General features: G+C 42.9%; 1 protein-coding gene and 1 pseudogene across 2 annotated transcripts; one reads left to right on the top strand and one right to left on the bottom strand.

The window, feature by feature from the left end:
• The first annotated feature begins 5,356 nt into the window (after positions 1-5,356).
• On the top strand, positions 5,357-12,156 carry LOC118948736 (annotated as a pseudogene).
• A 2,724-nt stretch (positions 12,157-14,880) lies between these two features.
• Positions 14,881-21,469, bottom strand: LOC110522806 (zinc finger protein Pegasus). Of its 2 annotated transcripts, none has more exons than XM_036973477.1 (4): positions 21,172-21,469; positions 19,804-19,974; positions 18,789-18,965; positions 14,881-18,574 (listed from the first exon to the last, which is right to left on the bottom strand). In XM_036973477.1, the coding sequence occupies exons 2-4, from the start codon at positions 19,931-19,933 to the stop codon at positions 17,562-17,564; spliced, it is 1,320 nt and encodes a 439-aa protein (XP_036829372.1). In that variant the 5' UTR covers positions 19,934-19,974; positions 21,172-21,469; the 3' UTR covers positions 14,881-17,561. The 2 variants fall into 2 exon arrangements, with proteins under 2 accessions (XP_036829372.1, XP_036829371.1); XM_036973476.1 differs by having other exon boundaries at positions 18,789-18,968.
• Between the last annotated feature and the right edge of the window lie 52 nt (positions 21,470-21,521).

Genomic DNA, 21,521 nt, shown 5'->3' on the forward strand with positions numbered 1-21,521 from the left:
AGCATTTCATATAGAACCCAGAGATCCTATTAATTCAATGGGATCTCTGTGGGCCGGGCGATTTTAAAGATTTGTCATTTAACTTTAAAAAAAATGTATGACCTTTTTTTTATTGTGGCATAAACACAACCAGTCATGTTGTTCTTTTCATCTGATTGTCAAACATTCTCTACAAGACGACCCACTGACGTTCGTTCTCTCACAAACACATTTCAAGCCTCCAAACAGTGGCGAATGGAAAGAGATATGGGTTACACAATCACCCAAAGAAGTAATGCCATTTGGCTGGGCTATTGTCATTAGGCCAGAATGTATGTGTCCACTGCTGTCCTCGCGCATCTCTGTATCTGCCACTCATCTCTGCCTTGGAAAATGTCTGTGTTCTCATTGAACCACATGGCATTTTGGAGCGTAGTCTACACCACCCGGTTTTCATTTCTCAGGCCTCTTACATGCGGTAATGATTGTTTTTTAAATGGAGCAATAGCCAACAACAACTGCCTGCCCTCCAGGACACCTACACCACCCGATGTCACAGGAAGGCCAAAAAGATCATCAAGGACAACAACCACCCGAGCCACTGCCTGTTCACCCCGCTATCATCCAGAAGGTGAGGTCAGTACAGGTGCATCAAAGCAGGGACTGAGATACTGAAAAACAGCTTCTATCTCAAGGTCATCAGACTGTTAAATAGCCATCACTAGCCAGCTTCCACCTGGTTACTCAACCCTGCACCGTAGAGACTGCACCACCCGGTTTTACTCAACCCTGCACCGTAGAGACTGCACCACCCGGTTTTACTCAACCCTGCACCGTAGAGACTGCACCACCCGGTTACTCAACCCTGCACCTTAGAGACTGCTGCCCCATATACATAGACATGGAATCACTGGTCACTTTAATAATGGAACACTGGTCACTTTAATAAAGGAACACTGGTCACTTTAATAATGGAACACTGGTCACTTTAATAAAGGAACACTGGTCACTTTAATAATAGAACACTGGTCACTTTAATAATGGAACACTGGTCACTTTAATAATGGAACACTGGTCACTTTAATAATGGAACACTGGTCCCTTTAATAATGGAACACTGGTCACTTTAATAATGGAACACTGGTCACTTTAATAATGGAACACTGGTCACTGTAATAATGGAACACTGGTCCCTTTAATAATGGAACACTGGTCCCTTTAATAATGGAACACTGGTCACTTTAATAATGGAAGACTGGTCACTTTAATAATGGAACACTGGTCACTATAATAATGGAACACTGGTCACTTTAATAATGGAACACTGGTCACTTTAATAATGGAACACTGGTCACTTTAATAATGGAACACTAGTCACTTTAATAATGGAACACTGGTCACTTTAATAATGGAACACTGGTCACTATAATAATGGAACACTGGTCACTTTAATAATGGAACACTGGTCACTTTAATAATGGAACACTGGTCACTTTAATAATGGAACACTGGTCACTATAATAATGGAACACTGGTCACTTTAATAATGGAACACTGGTCACTTTAATAATGGAACACTGGTCACTTTAATAATGGAACACTAGTCACTTTAATAATGGAACACTGGTCACTTTAATAATGGAACACTGGTCACTTTAATAATGGAACACTGGTCACTGTAATAATGGAACACTGGTCCCTTTAATAATGGAACACTGGTCACTTTAATAATGGAACACTGGTCACTTTAATAATGGAACACTGGTCACTTTAATAATGGAACACTGGTCACTTTAATAATGGAACACTGGTCACTTTAATAATGGAACACTGGTCACTTTAATAATGGAACACTGGTCACTTTAATAATGGAACACTGGTCACTGTAATAATGTTTACATACTGCTTTACTCATCTCATATGTATATACTGTATTCTATTCTACTGTATCTTAGTCTATGTATTTATCATCTCATATCTATACTACTGTATTCTATTATACTGTATCTTAGTCTATGTATTTCTCATCTCATATGTATGTACTGTATTCTATACTACTGTATTCTATTCTACTGTATCTTAGTCTATGTATTTCTCATCTCATATGTATATACTGTATTCTATACTACTGTATCTTAGTCTATGTATTTCTCATCTCATATGTATATACTGTATTCTATTCTACTGTATCTTAGTCTATGTATTTCTCATCTCATATGTATATACTGTATTCTATTCTACTGTATTCTATCCTACTGTATTCTATTCTACTGTATCTTAGTCTATGTATTTCTCATCTCATATGTATATACTGTATTCTATTCTACTGTATTCTATTCTACTGTATCTTAGTCTATGTATTTCTCATCTCATATGTATATACTGTATTCTATCCTACTGTATTCTATTCTACTGTATTCTATTCTACTGTATCTTAGTCTATGTATTACTCATCTCATATGTATATACTGTATTCTATCCTACTGTATCTTAGTCTATGTATTTATCATCTCATATCTATACTACTGTATTCTATTCTACTGTATCTTAGTCTATGTATTTCTCATCTCATATGTATGTACTGTATTCTATACTACTGTATCTTAGTCTATGTATTTCTCATCTCATATGTATGTACTGTATTCTATCCTACTGTATTCTATTCTACTGTATTCTATTCTACTGTATCTTAGTCTATGTATTACTCATCTCATATGTATATACTGTATTCTATTCTACTGTATCTTAGTCTATGTATTTCTCATCTCATATGTATATACTGTATTCTATTCTACTGTATCTTAGTCTATGTATTTCTCATCTCATATGTATGTACTGTATTCTATCCTACTGTATTCTATTCTACTGTATTCTATTCTACTGTATCTTAGTCTATGTATTACTCATCTCATATGTATATACTGTATTCTATTCTACTGTATCTTAGTCTATGTATTTCTCATCTCATATGTATATACTGTATTCTATTCTACTGTATCTTAGTCTATGTATTTCTCATCTCATATGTATATACTGTATTCTATTCTACTGTATTCTATTCTACTGTATCTTAGTCTATGCCACTCCAACATTGCTCGTCTTAATATTGATATATTTCTTAATTACATACATCTTACTTTTAGATGTGTGTTTTGTTGTGAATTGTTAGAGACTACTGCACTGTTGGAGTTAGAAACACAAGCATTTCGCTACACCCGCAATAACATCTGCTGAATATGTGTCTGTGACCAATAACATCTGCTAAATATGTGTCTGTGACCAATAACATCTGCTAAATATGTGTCTGTGACCAATAACATCTGCATGTGACCAATAACATCTGCTAAATATGTGTCTGTGACCAATAACATAGCTAAATATGTGTCTGTGACCAATAACATCTGCTAAATATGTGTCTGTGACCAATAACATCTGCTAAATATGTGTCTGTGACCAATAACATCTGCTAAATATGTGTCTGTGACCAATAACATCTGCTAAATATGTGTATGTGACCAATAACATCTGCTGAATATGTGTCTGTGACCAATAACATCTGCTAAATATGTGTCTGTGACCAATAACATCTGCTGAATATGTGTCTGTGACCAATAACATCTGCATGTGACCAATAACATCTGCTAAATATGTGTATGTGACCAATAACATCTGCTAAATATGTGTATGTGACCAATAACATCTGCTAAATATGTGTCTGTGACCAATAACATCTGCTAAATATGTGTCTGTGACCAATAACATCTGCTAAATATGTGTATGTGACCAATAACATCTGCTAAATATGTGTATGTGACCAATAACATCTGCTAAATATGTGTCTGTGACCAATAACATCTGCTAAATATGTGTATGTGACCAATAACATCTGCTAAATATGTGTATGTGACCAATAACATCTGCTAAATATGTGTCTGTGACCAATAACATCTGCTAAATATGTGTATGTGACCAATAACATCTGCATGTGACCAATAACATCTGCTAAATATGTGTCTGTGACCAATAACATCTGCTAAATATGTGTCTGTGACCAATAACATCTGCTAAATATGTGTATGTGACCAATAACATCTGCTGAATATGTGTATGTGACCAATAACATCTGCATGTGACCAATAACATCTGCTGAATATGTGTATGTGACCAATAACATCTGCATGTGACCAATAACATCTGCTGAATATGTGACCAATAACATCTGCTGAATATGTGTCTGTGACCAATAACATCTGCTAAATATGTGTATGTGACCAATAACATCTGCTAAATATGTGTCTGTGACCAATAACATCTGCTAAATATGTGTCTGTGACCAATAACATCTGCTAAATATGTGTATGTGACCAATAACATCTGCTAAATATGTGTCTGTGACCAATAACATCTGCTGAATATGTGACCAATAACATCTGCTGAATATGTGTATGTGACCAATAACATCTGCTAAATATGTGACCAATAACATCTGCTGAATATGTGACCAATAACATCTGCTGAATATGTGACCAATAGCATCTGCTGAATATGTGACCAATAACATCTGCTAAATATGTGTCTGTGACCAATAACATCTGCTAAATATGTGACCAATAACATCTGCTGAATATGTGACCAATAACATCTGCTGAATATGTGTCTGTGACCAATAACATCTGCTAAATATGTGACCAATAACATCTGCTGAATATGTGTATGTGACCAATAACATCTGCTGAATATGTGACCAATAACATCTGCTGAATATGTGTATGTGACCAATAACATCTGCTGAATATGTGTCTGTGACCAATAACATCTGCTGAATATGTGACCAATAACATCTGCTGAATATGTGTCTGTGACCAATAACATCTGCTAAATATGTGACCAATAACATCTGCTGAATATGTGTATGTGACCAATAACATCTGCTGAATATGTGACCAATAACATCTGCTGAATATGTGTATGTGACCAATAACATCTGCTAAATATGTGTATGTGACCAATAACATCTGCTGAATATGTGTATGTGACCAATAACATCTGCTGAATATGTGACCAATAACATCTGCTGAATATGTGACCAATAGCATCTACTAAATATGTGACCAATAACATCTGCTGAATATGTGACCAATAACATCTGCTGAATATGTGACCAATGGCATCTACTAAATATGTGACCAATAACATCTGCTGAATATGTGACCAATAGCATTTGATTTGATTTTTTAAACTTTTGTCGAAAGAGTGGCTTTGAGACGGCGTGCACATGCGCAGTTCGACACGAGAGGACCCTTAGACCCGATGACGTGTTTGTACGCGTGAGTTTACCTAGTATGAACGGGGACTTCCGTTGGAGAATCAGTTTGAGCCGGTCTTTGATACTGTCCTGTCTTTGGTATTACTCTGAACATGCCATTGGTTTTGGTAGAACCTCCAGCACCGTTAGGTGGCAGCACCGGGCCATAAACTAGTACACTTACCAAAACAAAACCACCATAGAAGTACTGGATTATGACGTGGACTTGTTATGGGTCAGGAAGAGGCCATTCCTCAACAAATAATAGTTTAATAACGTTGCAAAGGTGACACATCGTTCCGTCGATGGATCTAAAGGAAGATAGTGTTAATTTGCGATGTGCACCCGGATATGCTTGTGTGTTCTCTGCGGTTTACCTGCAGCCGGAAAGTCGACGCTTGCACAGGCGGTCAACTCTCACTCTGTCCAACGAGGATGGAGGTCCGCTGTCATTTCTTACGACGACCTGATTCCCGGTGACGCTTTCAATGTGAAGGAAGTCGAGGATGAGGAGGATATTCCGCGATCGCAGACGGTACATTACAAGTATAAATCCTGTTTATATCAATGTAGACTACTGAGAACTGTACATTCTCAACTACCCACCTGGGATTTTTTTGTGCCGAAATTCAATCAAATCTGCATTATTGAATTACACTGCCTGTAAAGCAACTGCAATTAGACAACAAAAGCATGCTCGATTTCCAGCGCTAATAAACCCAGGGTCATTACAATATGATATACTATTTGAAATAGGCAACAGAGTTTGTCATGAATGTATTCCTCGTGTCACTGTGCCACAACCCCCATGTCTTTCAGCAGACTGAATGGAAATGAAAGAACAGGGTTTGTCATGAATGTATTCCTCATGTCACTGTGCCACAACCCCCATGTCTTTCAGCAGAGTAAATGGAAATGAAAGAACAGGGTTTGTCACATGTATTCCTCATGTCACTGTGCCACAACCCCCATGTCTTTCAGCAGACTAAATGGTAATGAGAGAACAGGGTTTGTCATGAATGTATTCCTCGTGTCACTGTGCCACAACCCCCATGTCTTTCAGCAGACTGAATGGAAATGTCACAGACAAGCGGTGCTGCGGTGTGTTGAACAGTTCCTACAGAGTCCCACAGAGCAGCTACCACCAATCATCTACCAGATCAACAGGGATGCCCGGAGTCGTCTCCTTCACGCCGCTCAGGTCTGCGGGACACCGGTGGGCTCTTCTCAGGTCTGCGGGACACCGGCGGGCTCTTCTCAGGCTTACCCATCACCTTCAGATCGACCACCGCCGCCACTCGTCATTCTGCTGGACGACAACTTCTACTATCCAAGCATGAGATACGAGGTGTACCAACTGGCCAGAAAACGTATGTTAAATCTGAAACCCCGTCGTAGAGAGTTACTGCACCGTCTGAAACCCCGTCGTAGAGAGTTACTGCACCGTCTGAAACCCCGTGGTAGAGAGTTACTGCACCGTCTGAAACCCCGTGGTAGAGAGTTACTGCACCGTCTGAAACCCCGTGGTAGAGAGTTACTGCACCGTCTGAAACCCCGTGGTAGAGAGTTACTGCACCGTCTGAAACCCCGTGGTAGAGAGTTACTGCACCGTCTGAAACCCCGTGGTAGAGAGTTACTGCACCGTCTGAAACCCCGTGGTAGAGAGTTACTGCACCATCTGAAACCCCGTGGTAGAGAGTTACTGCACCGTCTAAAACCCCGTGGTAGAGAGTTACTGCACCGTCTGAAACCCCGTTGTAGAGAGTTACTGCACCGTCTGAAACCCCGTCGTAGAGAGTTACTGCACCGTCTGAAACCCCGTCGTAGAGAGTTACTGCACCGTCTGAAACCCCGTGGTAGAGAGTTACTGCACCGTCTGAAACCCCGTGGTAGAGAGTTACTGCACCGTCTGAAACCCCGTGGTAGAGAGTTACTGCACCGTCTGAAACCCCGTTGTAGAGAGTTACTGCACCGTCTGAAACCCCGTGGTAGAGAGTTACTGCACCGTCTGAAACCCCGTGGTAGAGAGTTACTGCACCGTCTGAAACCCCGTGGTAGAGAGTTACTGCACCGTCTGAAACCCCGTGGTAGAGAGTTACTGCACCGTCTGAAACCCCGTCGTAGAGAGTTACTGCACCGTCTGAAACCCCGTGGTAGAGAGTTACTGCACCGTCTGAAACCCCGTGGTAGAGAGTTACTGCACCGTCTGAAACCCCGTGGTAGAGAGTTACTGCACCGTCTGAAACCCCGTCGTAGAGAGTTACTGCACCGTCTGAAACCCCGTGGTAGAGAGTTACTGCACCGTCTGAAACCCCGTGGTAGAGAGTTACTGCACCGTCTGAAACCCCGTGGTAGAGAGTTACTGCACCGTCTAAAACCCCGTTGTAGAGAGTTACTGCACCGTCTAAAACCCCGTAACGTAGAGAGTTACTGCACCGTCTGAAACCCCGTAACGTAGAGAGTTACTGCACCGTCTGAAACCCCGTGGTAGAGAGTTACTGCACCGTCTGAAACCCCGTGGTAGAGAGTTACTGCACCGTCTGAAACCCCGTCGTAGAGAGTTACTGCACCGTCTGAAACCCCGTGGTAGAGAGTTACTGCACCGTCTAAAACCCCGTGGTAGAGAGTTACTGCACCGTCTGAAACCCCGTGGTAGAGAGTTACTGCACCGTCTGAAACCCCGTGGTAGAGAGTTACTGCACCGTCTGAAACCCCGTCGTAGAGAGTTACTGCACCGTCTGAAACCCCGTCGTAGAGAGTTACTGCACCGTCTGAAACCCCGTCGTAGAGAGTTACTGCACCGTCTGAAACCCCGTCGTAGAGAGTTACTGCACCGTCTGAAACCCCGTGGTAGAGAGTTACTGCACCATCTGAAACCCCGTGGTAGAGAGTTACTGCACCGTCTGAAACCCCGTCGTAGAGAGTTACTGCACCGTCTGAAACCCCGTCGTAGAGAGTTACTGCACCGTCTGAAACCCCGTAACGTAGAGAGTTACTGCACCGTCTGAAACCCCGTAACGTAGAGAGTTACTGCACCGTCTGAAACCCCGTCGTAGAGAGTTACTGCACCGTCTGAAACCCTGTGAAATGTCTTGATAATATTTTATTTAAAGCTGTTTGAAGCCCGGTGTACAAAACTGAAAGTACAATATGCAAAAATAAGTATGGGAAGCATAGAAATTGCACACCTAGAACAGACCTACCGCTTTCTAAGACTCGCTTTCAATGAAAATGACAGATCTATAAGTCACATTTCTATGTGCATTTGGTCTGGTCGCCCAAAAAGTTACAAATTACCAAACGAATGTACCAAACGAAACAAGGACGACTTTTAAATATGTCCACAGAAAAAAAAACACATTTACAGGAACAACTGTGCAGATAAAGTTTGTTTAACAGAATAAAACTGAGGGAGATTTGACCATAATTCTGTTACCAAACTTTTGCATCTGCACAGTTTTTCCAGTAAATGTTTTTTTTTTTTAAATTTATTTTAATTTATTTACTATGTAAATTGTTAAAACAAGTTGTTGTGCATAGAATTGTATGTTTGGTTTGTTAAACTTTGAAATCAATTTTTTTTTTTTTTTTTTGGTTTAGCATAAGTCTTCGTGTTAAATCAGAGTCTCGGCAGTAATTCCGTTTCCGTGGAAACAGTTAGTAAATCATAGATATCGTTTGACATTTTTCTCTTTGTAAACAGACTCTGTGGGATTCTGTCAGGTGTACGTCCACTGTCCCGTGGAGTCGTGTGTCAGGAGAAACCAGCTGAGGCCCCAGCCGTTACCCAGTGATGTTATAGTAGAGATGGCCAAGCGCATGGAGCCTCCAAACTCTCAGAGAAACCCATGGGAGCAGAACAGTGTCACTCTGGACAGCGAACACCACTTCACCATAGGATGCATGTGAGTGAGTCTAGGGAAGTGTCCCCTTACACCAGCAATCAAATCAAATGTATTTATATAGCCCTTCGTACATCAGCTGATATCTCAAAGTGCTGTACAGAAACCCAGCCTAAAACCCCAAACAGCAAGCAATGCAGGTGAAGAAGCACGGTGGCTAGGAAAAACTCCCATGAAAGGCCAAAACCTAGGAAGAAACCTAGAGAGGAACCAGGCTATGTGGGGTGGCCAGTCCTCTTCTGGCTCTGCCGGGTGGAGATTATAACAGAACATGGTCAAGATGTTCAAACGTTCATAAATGACCAGCATGGTCGAATAATAATAATAAGGCAGAACAGTTGAAACTGGAGCAGCAGCACGGCCAGGTGGACTGGGGACAGCAAGGAGTCATCATGTCAGGTAGTCCTGGGGCATGGTCCTAGGGCTCAAGTCAGTTGAAACTGGAGCAGCAGCACAGCCAGGTTGACTGGGGACAGCAAGGAGTCATCATGTCAGGTAGTCCTGAGGCATGGTCCTAGGGCTCAAGTCAGTTGAAACTGGAGCAGCAGCACGGCCAGGTGGACTGGGGACAGCAAGGAGTCATCATGTCAGGTAGTCCTGAGGCATGGTCCTAGGGCTCAGGTCCTCCGAGAGAAAGAAAGAGAGAAAGAGAGAATTAGAGAGAGCACACTTAAATTCACACAGGACACCGGAAAGGACAGGAGAAGTACTCCAGATATAACAGACTGACCCTAGCCCCCCGACACAAACTACTGCAGCATAAATACTGGAGGCTGAGACAGGAGGGGTCAGGAGACACTGGGGCCCCATCCGATCCAAGCAATCAGACAGGAAATGGGACGTTAATCAAATGTTACTGTTTATGTATATTAACCTTGTGTTTCACCGTCTCCTTCAGCCAAAGGTTGGTGAAGGTGATCTCTACTGCGTTGGAGAACCCACTGAGTCCAGTCCAGGACAACGCTGAGCAGAAGGTATGTTCTGTTAGTTCATGGAACCCACTGAGTCCAGTCCAGGACAACGCTGAGCAGAAGGTATGTTCTGTTAGTTCACGGAACCCACTGAGTCCAGTCCAGGACAACACTGAGCAGAAGGTATGTTCTGTTAGTTCATGGAACCCACTGAGTCCAGTCCAGGACAACGCTGAGCAGAAGGTATGTTCTGTTAGTTCATGGAACCCACTGAGTCCAGTCCAGGACAACGCTGAGCAGAAGGCATGTTCTGTTAGTTCATGGAACCCACTGAGTCCAGTCCAGGACAACGCTGAGCAGAAGGCATGTTCTGTCAGTTCATGGAACCCACTGAGTCCAGTCCAGGACAACGCTGAGCAGAAGGCATGTTCTGTTAGTTCATGGAACCCACTGAGTCCAGTCCAGGACAACGCTGAGCAGAAGGTATGTTCTGTTAGTTCATGGAACCCACTGAGTCCAGTCCAGGACAACGCTGAGCAGAAGGTATGTTCTGTTAGTTCATGGGACCCACTGAGTCTAGTAGGAGCCAGAGCAGCTTACAGTATGGTGATGAGCATTTTGACCATGTTAACGTGACCTCTGCTGTATTCTATATTCTGTAGGAGGCTGACCCTCAGAGCTGTGGTGTATTCTATATTCTGTAGGAGGCTGACCCTCAGAGCTGTGGTGTATTCTATATTCTGTAGGAGGCTGACCGTCAGAGCTGTGGTGTATTCTATATTCTGTAGGAGGCAGACCCTCAGAGCTGTGGTGTATTCTATATTCTGTAGGAGGCTGACCCTCAGAGCTGTGGTGTATTCTGTAGGAGGCTGACCCTCAGAGCTGTGGTGTATTCTATATTCTGTAGGAGGCTGACCGTCAGAGCTGTGTGTCCAGTGTGGTCCACCAGGCTGACCAGGCCTGCAGACGCCTGGTCTCACAGGCCATGCAGGAGGCCAGAGGTCAGTATTCATCCTTACTGTGATCCTTAAAGCCCCCCCACACACACACACACACACACTGATAGAGTTTGCCGGCTGAGAGTACTTAGCGACTCTGAACGGAATGCCAGGCGTAATTTGCAAGCGGAAAATGTTGTCAGCCGTACGCCCCACCGGCAGTCGGTCCCTAAAACCCGCCGTGCCGAACGAACGCCAAACAAAGGGGAATATGAACATGGAGCACGTGGACATTCTGAGGTGTTTACTCTCCCCTTTGAAAGGTAGACTCAGTGAGATGACGTTGCCCGCACCACAACAACTAAAAGAGGTGTTGAAGCACGAGACGACTAAACTTCTCTGTTTTTTTTTTTTGGGGGGGGGGGGGGGACCCGTACCAACCACGTCGTGGTAGTGTGAAGCTCCCCTCGTAACACGTGTCAGATACTCTTGACTGTGTGAGAACATGGCAGTAACGTCTTGCCTCGCGCTCATCTCAAAATCTTGTTTCAACGTCGTCTGGAGTAGAAGGCTATGGATAAATGTTGTCTGCACCACCAATACCACCAGAACTTAAAAAAATAGTGGCAAGGCATGTTTCACAGAGAGAATGAATGATTGTGTGGTTTATATTGTAGGTTTCTAAGTAGAACGTTTCTTGACTCACTACCTCCACCTTCCTTCTTTATACGCTCACCAGTAAATCACAACTCTTCATCCTCCTATGTTCAGAACATCAACTTCCCCCCGAGAGGATGAGGTCTCTGGCAGCCGACTTCAATGAATCCAAAACCAGATTTCTCCAGGACCTGCGGAGACAAGTTCTCCACGGCCTTCCCTTAATAACCCAGGGAGAGGGCGTGGAGGTGGAACGGGTTGTGAACAGAGCCGTGGACGTCTTCAACAGAGAGAAACAGGAAATCATCGCAAGATACCTTCCTCCTTATGACAGAATAAAATGACACAGAAAATGAGATGATCGCCGTTATGTAACTTTCATTGATTCTATGTAAATAGTCATACATATTGACGTTAGTAATTACATTTATATATTTTTCTGACAAAATGTCCAACCTGTTATATACCTAGCGAGGTGGAACGTAACAGGGTGGAAATGTGGAGGCTAACTTAGCCGTAGCACTGGGTGGAACATAGCAAGGTGGAAATGTGGAGGCTAACTTAGCCGTAGCATTTGGTGGAACATAGCAAGGTGGAAATGTGGAGGCTTAACTTAGCCGTAGCACTGTGAGTGATCTAGCTGGCATGGTGAACACTTGAAGATCATTTTTTTTACTGTTCTGTAAAAAAATGTTCGGACATTTTAAGAGCGAGACCGTACTGACTGACATCACGAAACATTAAAATGTAGATGTGTTTAAACCGAGTGTTGATAATTCATGTGGCATTGCGCTGTCATGGGACACTTCCTGATTGTGATGTCATCATCCAATGAAAAACAAAATGGTCAAAAAATGCAAATAAAATTCCCATTGATATCGATATATTTTGTGTTTTTATGGGAAAGGACACCTACCTTTCTATTTAAAGCTCTTTGGAAACCACATTCTACAGTGAAATAAGAGATGATATTTCCTGAGGACAGAAAAGGCACTGTATAACAGGAATGAATGACCCGGTCTGTGAGAGCCAGAAATATTGCTTGTTTGTAGGTGACCAAATACTTATTTTCCACCATAATTTGCAAATAAATTCATAAAAAATCCTACAATGTGATTTTCTGGATTTTTTTTCTCATTTTGTCTTGTCATAGTTGAAGTGTACCTACGATGAAAATTACAGGCCTCTCTCATCTTTTTAAGTGGGAGAACTTACTTTTTTTGCCCCACTGTATATGGTTTTATAGAGGGCTGTTTGACAACATGTAGTAAGTGCAATGTCCATGTATATGGTTTTTGCATGATGGTCTCAAATTAGGCGAAGGGAGGGAGGCCTCCTTAACGCTCAACAAGATAAATCCTCTTCAGCACCACGGACAGCTCCAGCAAATATTCACCTATTTCATGATTTCTGTTTTGTTGAAATATAAACTATAGAAGAGTCCCTGTCAATTTGAATATTTCACTTCCTGGAAAGGCAACCTTCCCTTCAGGAAACATATCACACAACTATACCATGTCATCAAATAGTCTCTACGTGACCTCTATACCCCTCTCTATGTGACCTCTATACCCCTCTCTACGTGACCTCTATACCCCTCTCTACGTGACCTCTATACCCCTCTCTATGTGACCTCTATACCCCTCTCTACGTGACCTCTATACCCCTCTCTATGTGACCTCTATACCCCTCTCTACGTGACCTCTATACCCCTCTCTACGTGACCTCTATAACCCTCTCTACGTGACCTCTATACCCCTCTGAAATCAGAAAGTCCGTTGTTCTATCTTCTTTTAATAACCGAATAATAAAAAGTCCTGTATTTACAACAGGCCTATATGATATAAATAATAAACTCAGTATTCTTAGTAATGGTAATAATGTAATATATTACAGGCCTATATGATATAAATAATAAACTCAGTCTTCTTAGTAATGGTAATAATGTAATATATTACAGGCCTATATGATATAAATAATAAACTCAGTCTTCTTAGTAATGGTAATAATGTAATATATTACAGTTACTGTAACAAATTACAATAACACAAAAGGCCTTTTCAAGGTGTTAACATTTGACTAAAATTATACACTGAACAAAAATATAAACACAATATGTAAAGTGAAGGTCCCATGTTTCATGAGCTGAAATAAAGGAACCCCCCCCCCCCCCCCCCCCCAAAGAAATCATTAAAAAACCAAAATCCCAGAAATGTTCCATACACACAAAAAACATATTTATCTCAAATGTTGTGCCCAAATTTGTTTACATCCCTGTTAGTGAGCTTTTCCCCTTTGCCAAGATAATCCATCCACCTGACACAGATGTGGCATTAGAGAATTTGACAGTAGGTCCAACCAGCCTCACAACCCCAGTGTGTAACCACGCCAGCCCAGGACCTCCACATCCAGCTTCTTCCCCTGTGGGATCTGAGACCAGCCACCTGGACTGCTGATTAAACTGTGGGTTTGCACAACCATAGATATTTTACACAGGCTGTTAGAAACCGTCTCAGGGAAGCTCATCTGCTCGTTGTCCTCACCAAGTTCTTGACCTGACTTCAGTGGGCAAATGCTCACCTTCGATGGCCACTGGCATGCTGGAGAAGTGTGCTCTTCACAGATGAATCCCTGGTTTCAACTGTACGGGGCAGATGGCAGACCGTGTGTTTGGCATCGTGTGGGCAAGCGGTTTGCTGATGTCAACGTTGTAAACAGAGTGCCCCATGGTGGCGGTGGTGGGGTTATGGTATGGGCAGGCATAAGCTACGGACAACGAACACAATTACATTTTATCGATGGCAATTTGAATGCACAGAGATACTGTGACGAGATCCTGAGGCTCATTGTCGTGCCGTTCATCCATCGCCATCACCTCATGTTTCAGCATGATAATGAACAGCCCCACGTCACAAGGATCTGGACACAATTCCTGGAAGCTGAAAATGTCCCAGTTCTTCCATGGCCTGCAAACTCACCAGACATGTCACTCAATGAGCATGTTTGGGATGCTCTGGATCGACGTGTACGACAGCGTGGTTCCAGGTCCCGCCAATATCCAGCAACTTCACACAGCCATTTGAAGAGGAGTGGGACAACATTCCACAGGCCACAATCAGCAGCCTGATCAACTCTATGTGAAGGAGATGTGTCACGCTGCATGAGGCAAATGGTTTGTCACACCAGATACTGACTGGTTTTCTGATTCACTCCCCTGTTCTGGTTGTTTGTTTGTATGTCTGTATTCCCAGTCATGTGAAATCCATAGATTAGGGCCTAATGAATGTATTTACATTGACTGATTTCCTTTATATGAACTGGAACTCTTTGAATCTTTTAAAATTTTGCATTTGAAATTTATATTTTTCTTCAGTGTAAATCAGAATCTACATATTTCCATGTTTCATATCATAACATGACTTTCTCCATAGTCCAATATAGATCATTGATTGGGAGCCAATCCTACACATCCTAGATCACTGCATAGAAAACACCACTCCAATACGGGGACCATTAGACACTGCTACATCAATCTATGTTTCCAGAAAACAAACAGGAAATCCTTTTTAACATACAATATGAAAAACAAACTCCAGGCTCTGATCTGTGCAAATCATTTCAATACTCAGGGAGGGGTGGTGTTACGTTACTGTCTGTAAGGACCACAGTCATTTCAATACTCAGGGAGGGGTGGTGTTACGTTACTGTCTGTAAGGACCACAGTCATTTCAATACTCAGGAAGGGGTGGTGTTACGTTACTGTCTGTAAGGACCACAGTCATTTCAATACTCAGGAAGGGGTGGTGTTACGTTACTGTCTGTAAGGACCACAGTCATTTCCAACACTGCTACAACTGTTATGTGAAATACTTTGAAATACTTTTTAAAAACAGGTTCAGAGGAATACTTTGGCCTTCTGATGAAGTACGATTTATCCAAGTCCGAATGATTTGTCTCCAACGCAAATTGCATGTAAGCTACAGATCATTGTTAATTTAGGAGGTGTTAGCTAAAGAGCACCAGTTAATATGAATCAGTAAGGCTAGCTGAAGGTAAGACATTATGTGATTGGCAGCAACAGAGGATGTCTGAATGTGGAACAGAGAACACATGGAATCAACCGGAATGTGGAACAGAGAACACATGGAATCAATCTGAATGTGGAACAGAGAACACATGGAATCAATCGGAATGTGGACCAGAGAACACATGGAATCAATCTGAATGTGGAACAGAGAACACATGGAATCAATCTGAATGTGTAGCAGAGAACACATGGAATCAATCTGAATGAGGAACAGAGAACACATGGAATCAACCGGAATGTGGAACAGAGAACACATGGAATCAATCTGAATGTGGAACAGAGAACACATGGAATCAACCTGAATGTGGAACAGAGAACACATGGAATCAATCTGAATGTGGAACAGAGAACACATGGAATCAATCTGAATGTGTAGCAGAGAACACATGGAATCAATCTGAATGAGGAACAGAGAACACATGGAATCAACCGGAATGTGGAACAGAGAACACATGGAATCAATCTGAATGTGGAACAGAGAACACATGGAATCAATCTGAATGTGGAACAGAGAACACATGGAATCAATCTGAATGTGGAACAGAGAACACATGGAATCAATCTGAATGTGGAACAGAGAACACATGGAATCAATCTGAATGTGGAACAGAGAACACATGGAATCAACCGAAATGTGGAACAGAGAACACATGGAATCAATCTGAATGTGGAACAGAGAACACATGGAATCAACCGGAATGTGGAACCGAGCAGAGTAAATTACAGAGTGAAATGATGTCTAAGCTGAAAGCATCAATATGCACAGATGTCATTCACTTCAAGCCGTTGATATAATGTTACGTTTTTACACTCACCACAAAGTGAGACACTACTATACACAATGTATAATAAAGCCTGTCTGTTTGTCATTGTTGAGCACCTATTTGGACCAATGGGCTTGTTCATGCTTCTTGCTTCATGCCTTACCTCCTCACACCAGTTACACAACACTGTATATAGACTTTTTCTATTGTGTTATTGACTGTGCGTTTGTTTATTCCGTGTGTAACTCTGTGTTGTTGTTTGTGTCGCACTGCTTTATCTTGGCCAGGTCGCCAGTTGTAAATGAGAACTTGTTCTCAACTGGTCTACCTGGTTAAATAAAAGATAAGGCCAAAACTGTTTAAACTCTAGTCACAGCAACCAGATACCTTGCTAATCGCTATTTAAACTATAAGTTTAGTCACATCACCAATATTTATGTAACTAATTCAGAGTCGGGCTCTCGTGTGGCGCAGCGGTCTAAGGCACTGCATCTCAGTGCAAGTGACGTCAACAGTCCCTGGTTCAAATCCAGGCTGTATAACATCCGGCCATGATTGGGAGTCCCATAGGGAGGCACACAATTGGCTCTGCGTCGTCAAGGTTTGGCCCTGGGGGTAGGCTGTCATTGTAAATAAGAATTTGTTCTTAACTGACTTGCCTCGTTAAATAAAAGGAAACATTTAAATAATAAGAAGTTGACTTTCTTTAAATTCTCAGACGGCACCGAGGAGGACACGTGATAAATGTCTCCAACCTCCAGATTGCTTTCTTTAAATTCTCAGACGGCACCAAGGAGGACACGTGATAAATGTCTCCATTTATAGAAACACCAATTCCTAATTTCAAAGTAACACTCACTCTCTAAGTTATATCATAAAAATAAAAAAAACTATACAATAAAATCTAGATCAGAATCGCTGTGATCCCTGATTATCATAAACACGGGAATAAGTTAATGTTCTCTGTGAGGCGCCAAACATCGTTCAAATTCATCTCTCGGGTTACTGTGGAAGTCAGTCACAGCGTGTGCTGCCCGCGAGCGAAGTGGCAGGCAAAGTCATACTTGTTCCTGCACTTACAGCCGCAGATATTACACTGCAAGGGGTTCTCGTAGCCGTGGCAACCCATGTGAATGGTATACATGATGTTGTCTGAGAAGTAGGTGTCGCAGTGCTGGCAGCTGTGCAGCATTTGTGGGTCTGGGTGCTGTGTGCTACCGAGCAGGGCAGGGGTACTGGGCTGGCTGTTACTAATGCTAGCTGAGCTGGTGCGTGTGTGTGCACTGTGCTCACTGCTGGGTTCTGGGTCCACAGGGCTGGGGCTGTAGTTCCTGCTATGGCCTGCAGGCGGTTGGAGGTCCTCGGGGCTGGTTGGGGAGGAGGTTTGGTGGTGGTGGTGGTGGTAGTGGTGGTGGTGGGCACCACTTTGACTGGTGGACAAAGATACTGACACTGCAATCGGTGCACCAGAGGCCTGCTGGATGAGGAACGGCTTGACGTCGTTACAGGACAGTCTGTCAGGAGACACAGGGGTCTGGTCCACTGGGGGGAGGTTGGACAACTGGCCTGCCAGCGTAGACAGCTGGTTCAGAGGATTATTGTCCACCATCATGTCACTGTTGACATCCCTGCTGGCTCCTCCTCCTCCTCCAGTCCCATGGTCCTTCACATCGCTCTCGTACACCTCGTGGTTCAGGTAGTCTGGTTTCCCCACCACCATGGAGGGAGGGCTGAAGTTGATGAGGAGGTGTCTGCTGTAGCCTCCCAGGCCCAGGGAGCTGCCACTCTTCTTCTGTAGGACGTTCAGCATCTTCTTGTTGGACAGGAAGGCGGGCAGCCCCGCCCCCTTCATGGGTAAAAGCTTGTGGCGGCGCCGGCGGTGGTGGGACAGGTTACTGCGGTCGCTGCAACGGAAGGAGCAGAGGTCACACTTGTAGGGCTTCTCTCCCGTGTGGGAGCGCATGTGGGCCTCAAGGTGGCGCTCGTAGGCAGAGGCGAAGGGGCACAGCTGGCAGCGGTGAGGCTTCTCTCCTGTTAAATCAACAAAGAGGGAATGTTTAGGTTTATTTGAACATCTTGGCACAACTCCAACACCCATTAAAATGTAACGTCACACAATATAAATACAAGTTTAAACATTTTTTTTTTTTTTTTTTAAAGATCCTAACTATAGGGGCGGTGCAAAAGGGGCGGACTGACCATCTGGCATGTTGGGCAAATGCCAGATGGGCTGGTCCATTTTTACCTGTGTGAATTCTGATGTGCTCTATCAAGCGAGCGGTGCCTTTACTGGCGTAGCTGCAGTAGCTACACTTGAGCTTGCCGTCGAAGGTCCTCTGAAAGCCGTCCACCAGCAGCCCAGAGCTGTCGTCCAGAGAGACTTCCACCGACCCATTGTGATGATCACTGTCTGGGAGAGCTGCTACTACCGGGAGAGGAGACGACAACACACAGAATTAAATAGATACTTTACAGTCACATTTTTTTTCACCTGGAAATTGATACCTCTAAACAATAGCTAAGCCTCACTGACACACAAAAAAAGCCTAGGTCTGTAGCTCAAATCACATCTAGAATTTATTCGGAAGCAGGATTTGTAAAATCACATTTTTACATTGATCTATTTTCCGGTGACAAAATATATATTCTGGCAAGATAATCTAGTCAGAAACCATTTGTGGCGCAGCCCTGTTTATGTCTGGTGCTCGAAAGATATGAGAGGATCACTTGATCTTTGTTACGTTAATATCTCCACAATATGGTATGTAAATGTAACAGTATAACTTCAGACAAACCCCTCGCCCCATACCCGGGCGCGAACCAGGGACCCTCTGCACACATCGACAACAGTCACCCACGAAGCATCGTTACCCATCGCTCCACAAAAGCCGCGGCCCTTGCAGAGCAAAGGGGGAACCACTACTTCAAGGTCTCTGAGCGAGTGACGTCACCGATCGAACCACTATTTAGCGCGAACCACCACTGCTAACGAAGCTAGCCGTTTCACATCCGTTACATAAACAGAAGAACCACTCATTGCTCCTCCAGAGGACCCCTTTCAGATGACGGCCCATCGCCACTAAATAAACACGTTCAAACCCACCTATTAGGTTTTCCCCCGTAGCGCTGGGAACCTGTTCCACTGGTTTCACTTCCCAAAGAAAAATTAGGGATATGGCTTATTTTTTGGGGCAATTAAAAAAATATATACATCATAAGTTAAAAGTAAATTACTCTGATAGTGTTCATAACAGTCTCACCAGCTTGGAGGTGGTCGGGCTCTATCTCCCCACCGACAGAGCCTGAGATCATGTTGACATGGTGCGTTTGCTGTGTCAGGTACTCTTGAAAGTCCTTTATGAAATCCAGAGGTTTTAGATCATCATCCATTTGGCAAGATGGGGTGTTTTATGATGACTTCCCCCCGAAACCTGTAAAATAAGGCAATAATATATGTTTTTACCTTTATTTAACTAAGCAAGCTAGTTAAAGAACAAATTCTTATTTACAATGATGGCCTACCGGGGAACAGTGGGGTTAACAAGTGCCTTGTTCAGGTGCAGAACGACAGATTTGTACCTTGTCAGCTCGGGGATTTGATCTTGCAACCTTTCGGTTACTGGCACAACGCTCCAACCACTAGGCTACCTGCTTGAAGATTTAACATAATGAACCACATGATCATCACATTGTTACAATACCACTGCATGTATGCCATAATCTATAGCCCGATATTGGACTAAATGAGCCTAACATTACTCCATAGTCCAAAGAACTTAGATGTTCTGTTAAAGGGGCGGCAGGGTAGCCTAGTGCGTTGGGCTTATAACCGGAAGGTTGCAAGTTCAAATCCCCTAACTGACTGTCGTGCTGCCCCTGAACAGACAGTTAACCGACTGTTCCTAGGCTGTCATTGAAAATACGTTTTTTTTTCTTAAAGGTTTAATTAAAATAAGGGCGAAATGGCTCTGGATGCCAAAACAGCCAAAGACTCCCATCTAAACGTGAATCGATTGCGGTACGGTTCTTGAAATATAAATTGCTCGACTTTTGATAACACAACAAAATGATTTCACAAATGCTAAATAAACATTGTATGTAGTGTACAGTGTTTTAACCGCTGCTTTCAGTGAAAACAGTTTGTGGCATCGGTCTTCCGTTTAGACAGTAACGTGTAAATAGATGCAGTAGATGCAGTAACGTGTAAATATGGCCGTGTGGGATACTAACCCAATAAAGGCGTGTCAGTTTAACAACTAATTTATTTTTTCGCCTGATATGAAAGATACGGTTATTATGATTCCAGCAAGCTATGCGGTTAATGTTCAGACCGGCCGTCGCGGCTCTTATTAATAAACGCCCCCCCTTTTACAGAAAACGCCTTCATCCAATGACTCTTTCAATGTAATGGAACTGAGAGTCATGATCAAAGACGAGCCATAACCATGATCCATTATGTGGGCAGTCAGTCACGATGATAAGTATGTTGTCACCCCAAAACATCTCATAACAGTGGCAACATGACACGCAGCATGTTGATACACCGCCCATAACTCCACTACTACCGGCGTGGCTCGTTAACGTTAGTTAATATCACGTTAATAATGTGAGCTAGACATTTTACTTACCCGCTGGTCGTCAATCACAGCACCGTTTAAAAATATATATATACACGACAACTTACGCTTTCCCATCCGTTCTTATGTTAATTCTAAGACCGATGTCAAGATGGACATTTCAAACACGATCTAGACAATCAAAATATATGTGATGACAAGTTAATGTTATCTGGTTGTGCTAAAACAAAGAGAGAGAGAGAGAGAGCAGGGAGCTCTATGTGTTATAGTAGCTATGCAACAGTAAAATGACTCCCATTTCAGAAGCACAGAGCTGGCTGTCAGTGAAAAGCTCCTAGTTGGAAATACAACAGCAGAAAGAGAAAGGGTTTGCCTAGAGAAACATGTTTATTTGATTAAAG

Source organism: Oncorhynchus mykiss, unplaced genomic scaffold (assembly GCF_013265735.2).
Source record: "Oncorhynchus mykiss isolate Arlee unplaced genomic scaffold, USDA_OmykA_1.1 un_scaffold_258, whole genome shotgun sequence".
NCBI lineage: Eukaryota > Metazoa > Chordata > Actinopteri > Salmoniformes > Salmonidae > Oncorhynchus > Oncorhynchus mykiss.

What these genes read in the sequence shown, in the direction of transcription:
- LOC110522806 (XM_036973476.1), bottom strand. Translation starts at nt 19,933, where the DNA reads ATGGATGATGATCTAAAACCTCTGGATTTCATAAAGGACTTTCAAGAG. An exon ending in GCCCGACCACCTCCAAGCTG is followed by an intron (nt 18,969 to 19,803) that starts GTGAGACTGTTA and finishes CTCTCCCGGTAG; the next exon opens with TAGCAGCTCTCCCAGACAGT. An exon ending in GCACATCAGAATTCACACAG is followed by an intron (nt 18,575 to 18,788) that starts GTAAAAATGGAC and finishes TTGATTTAACAG; the next exon opens with GAGAGAAGCCTCACCGCTGC.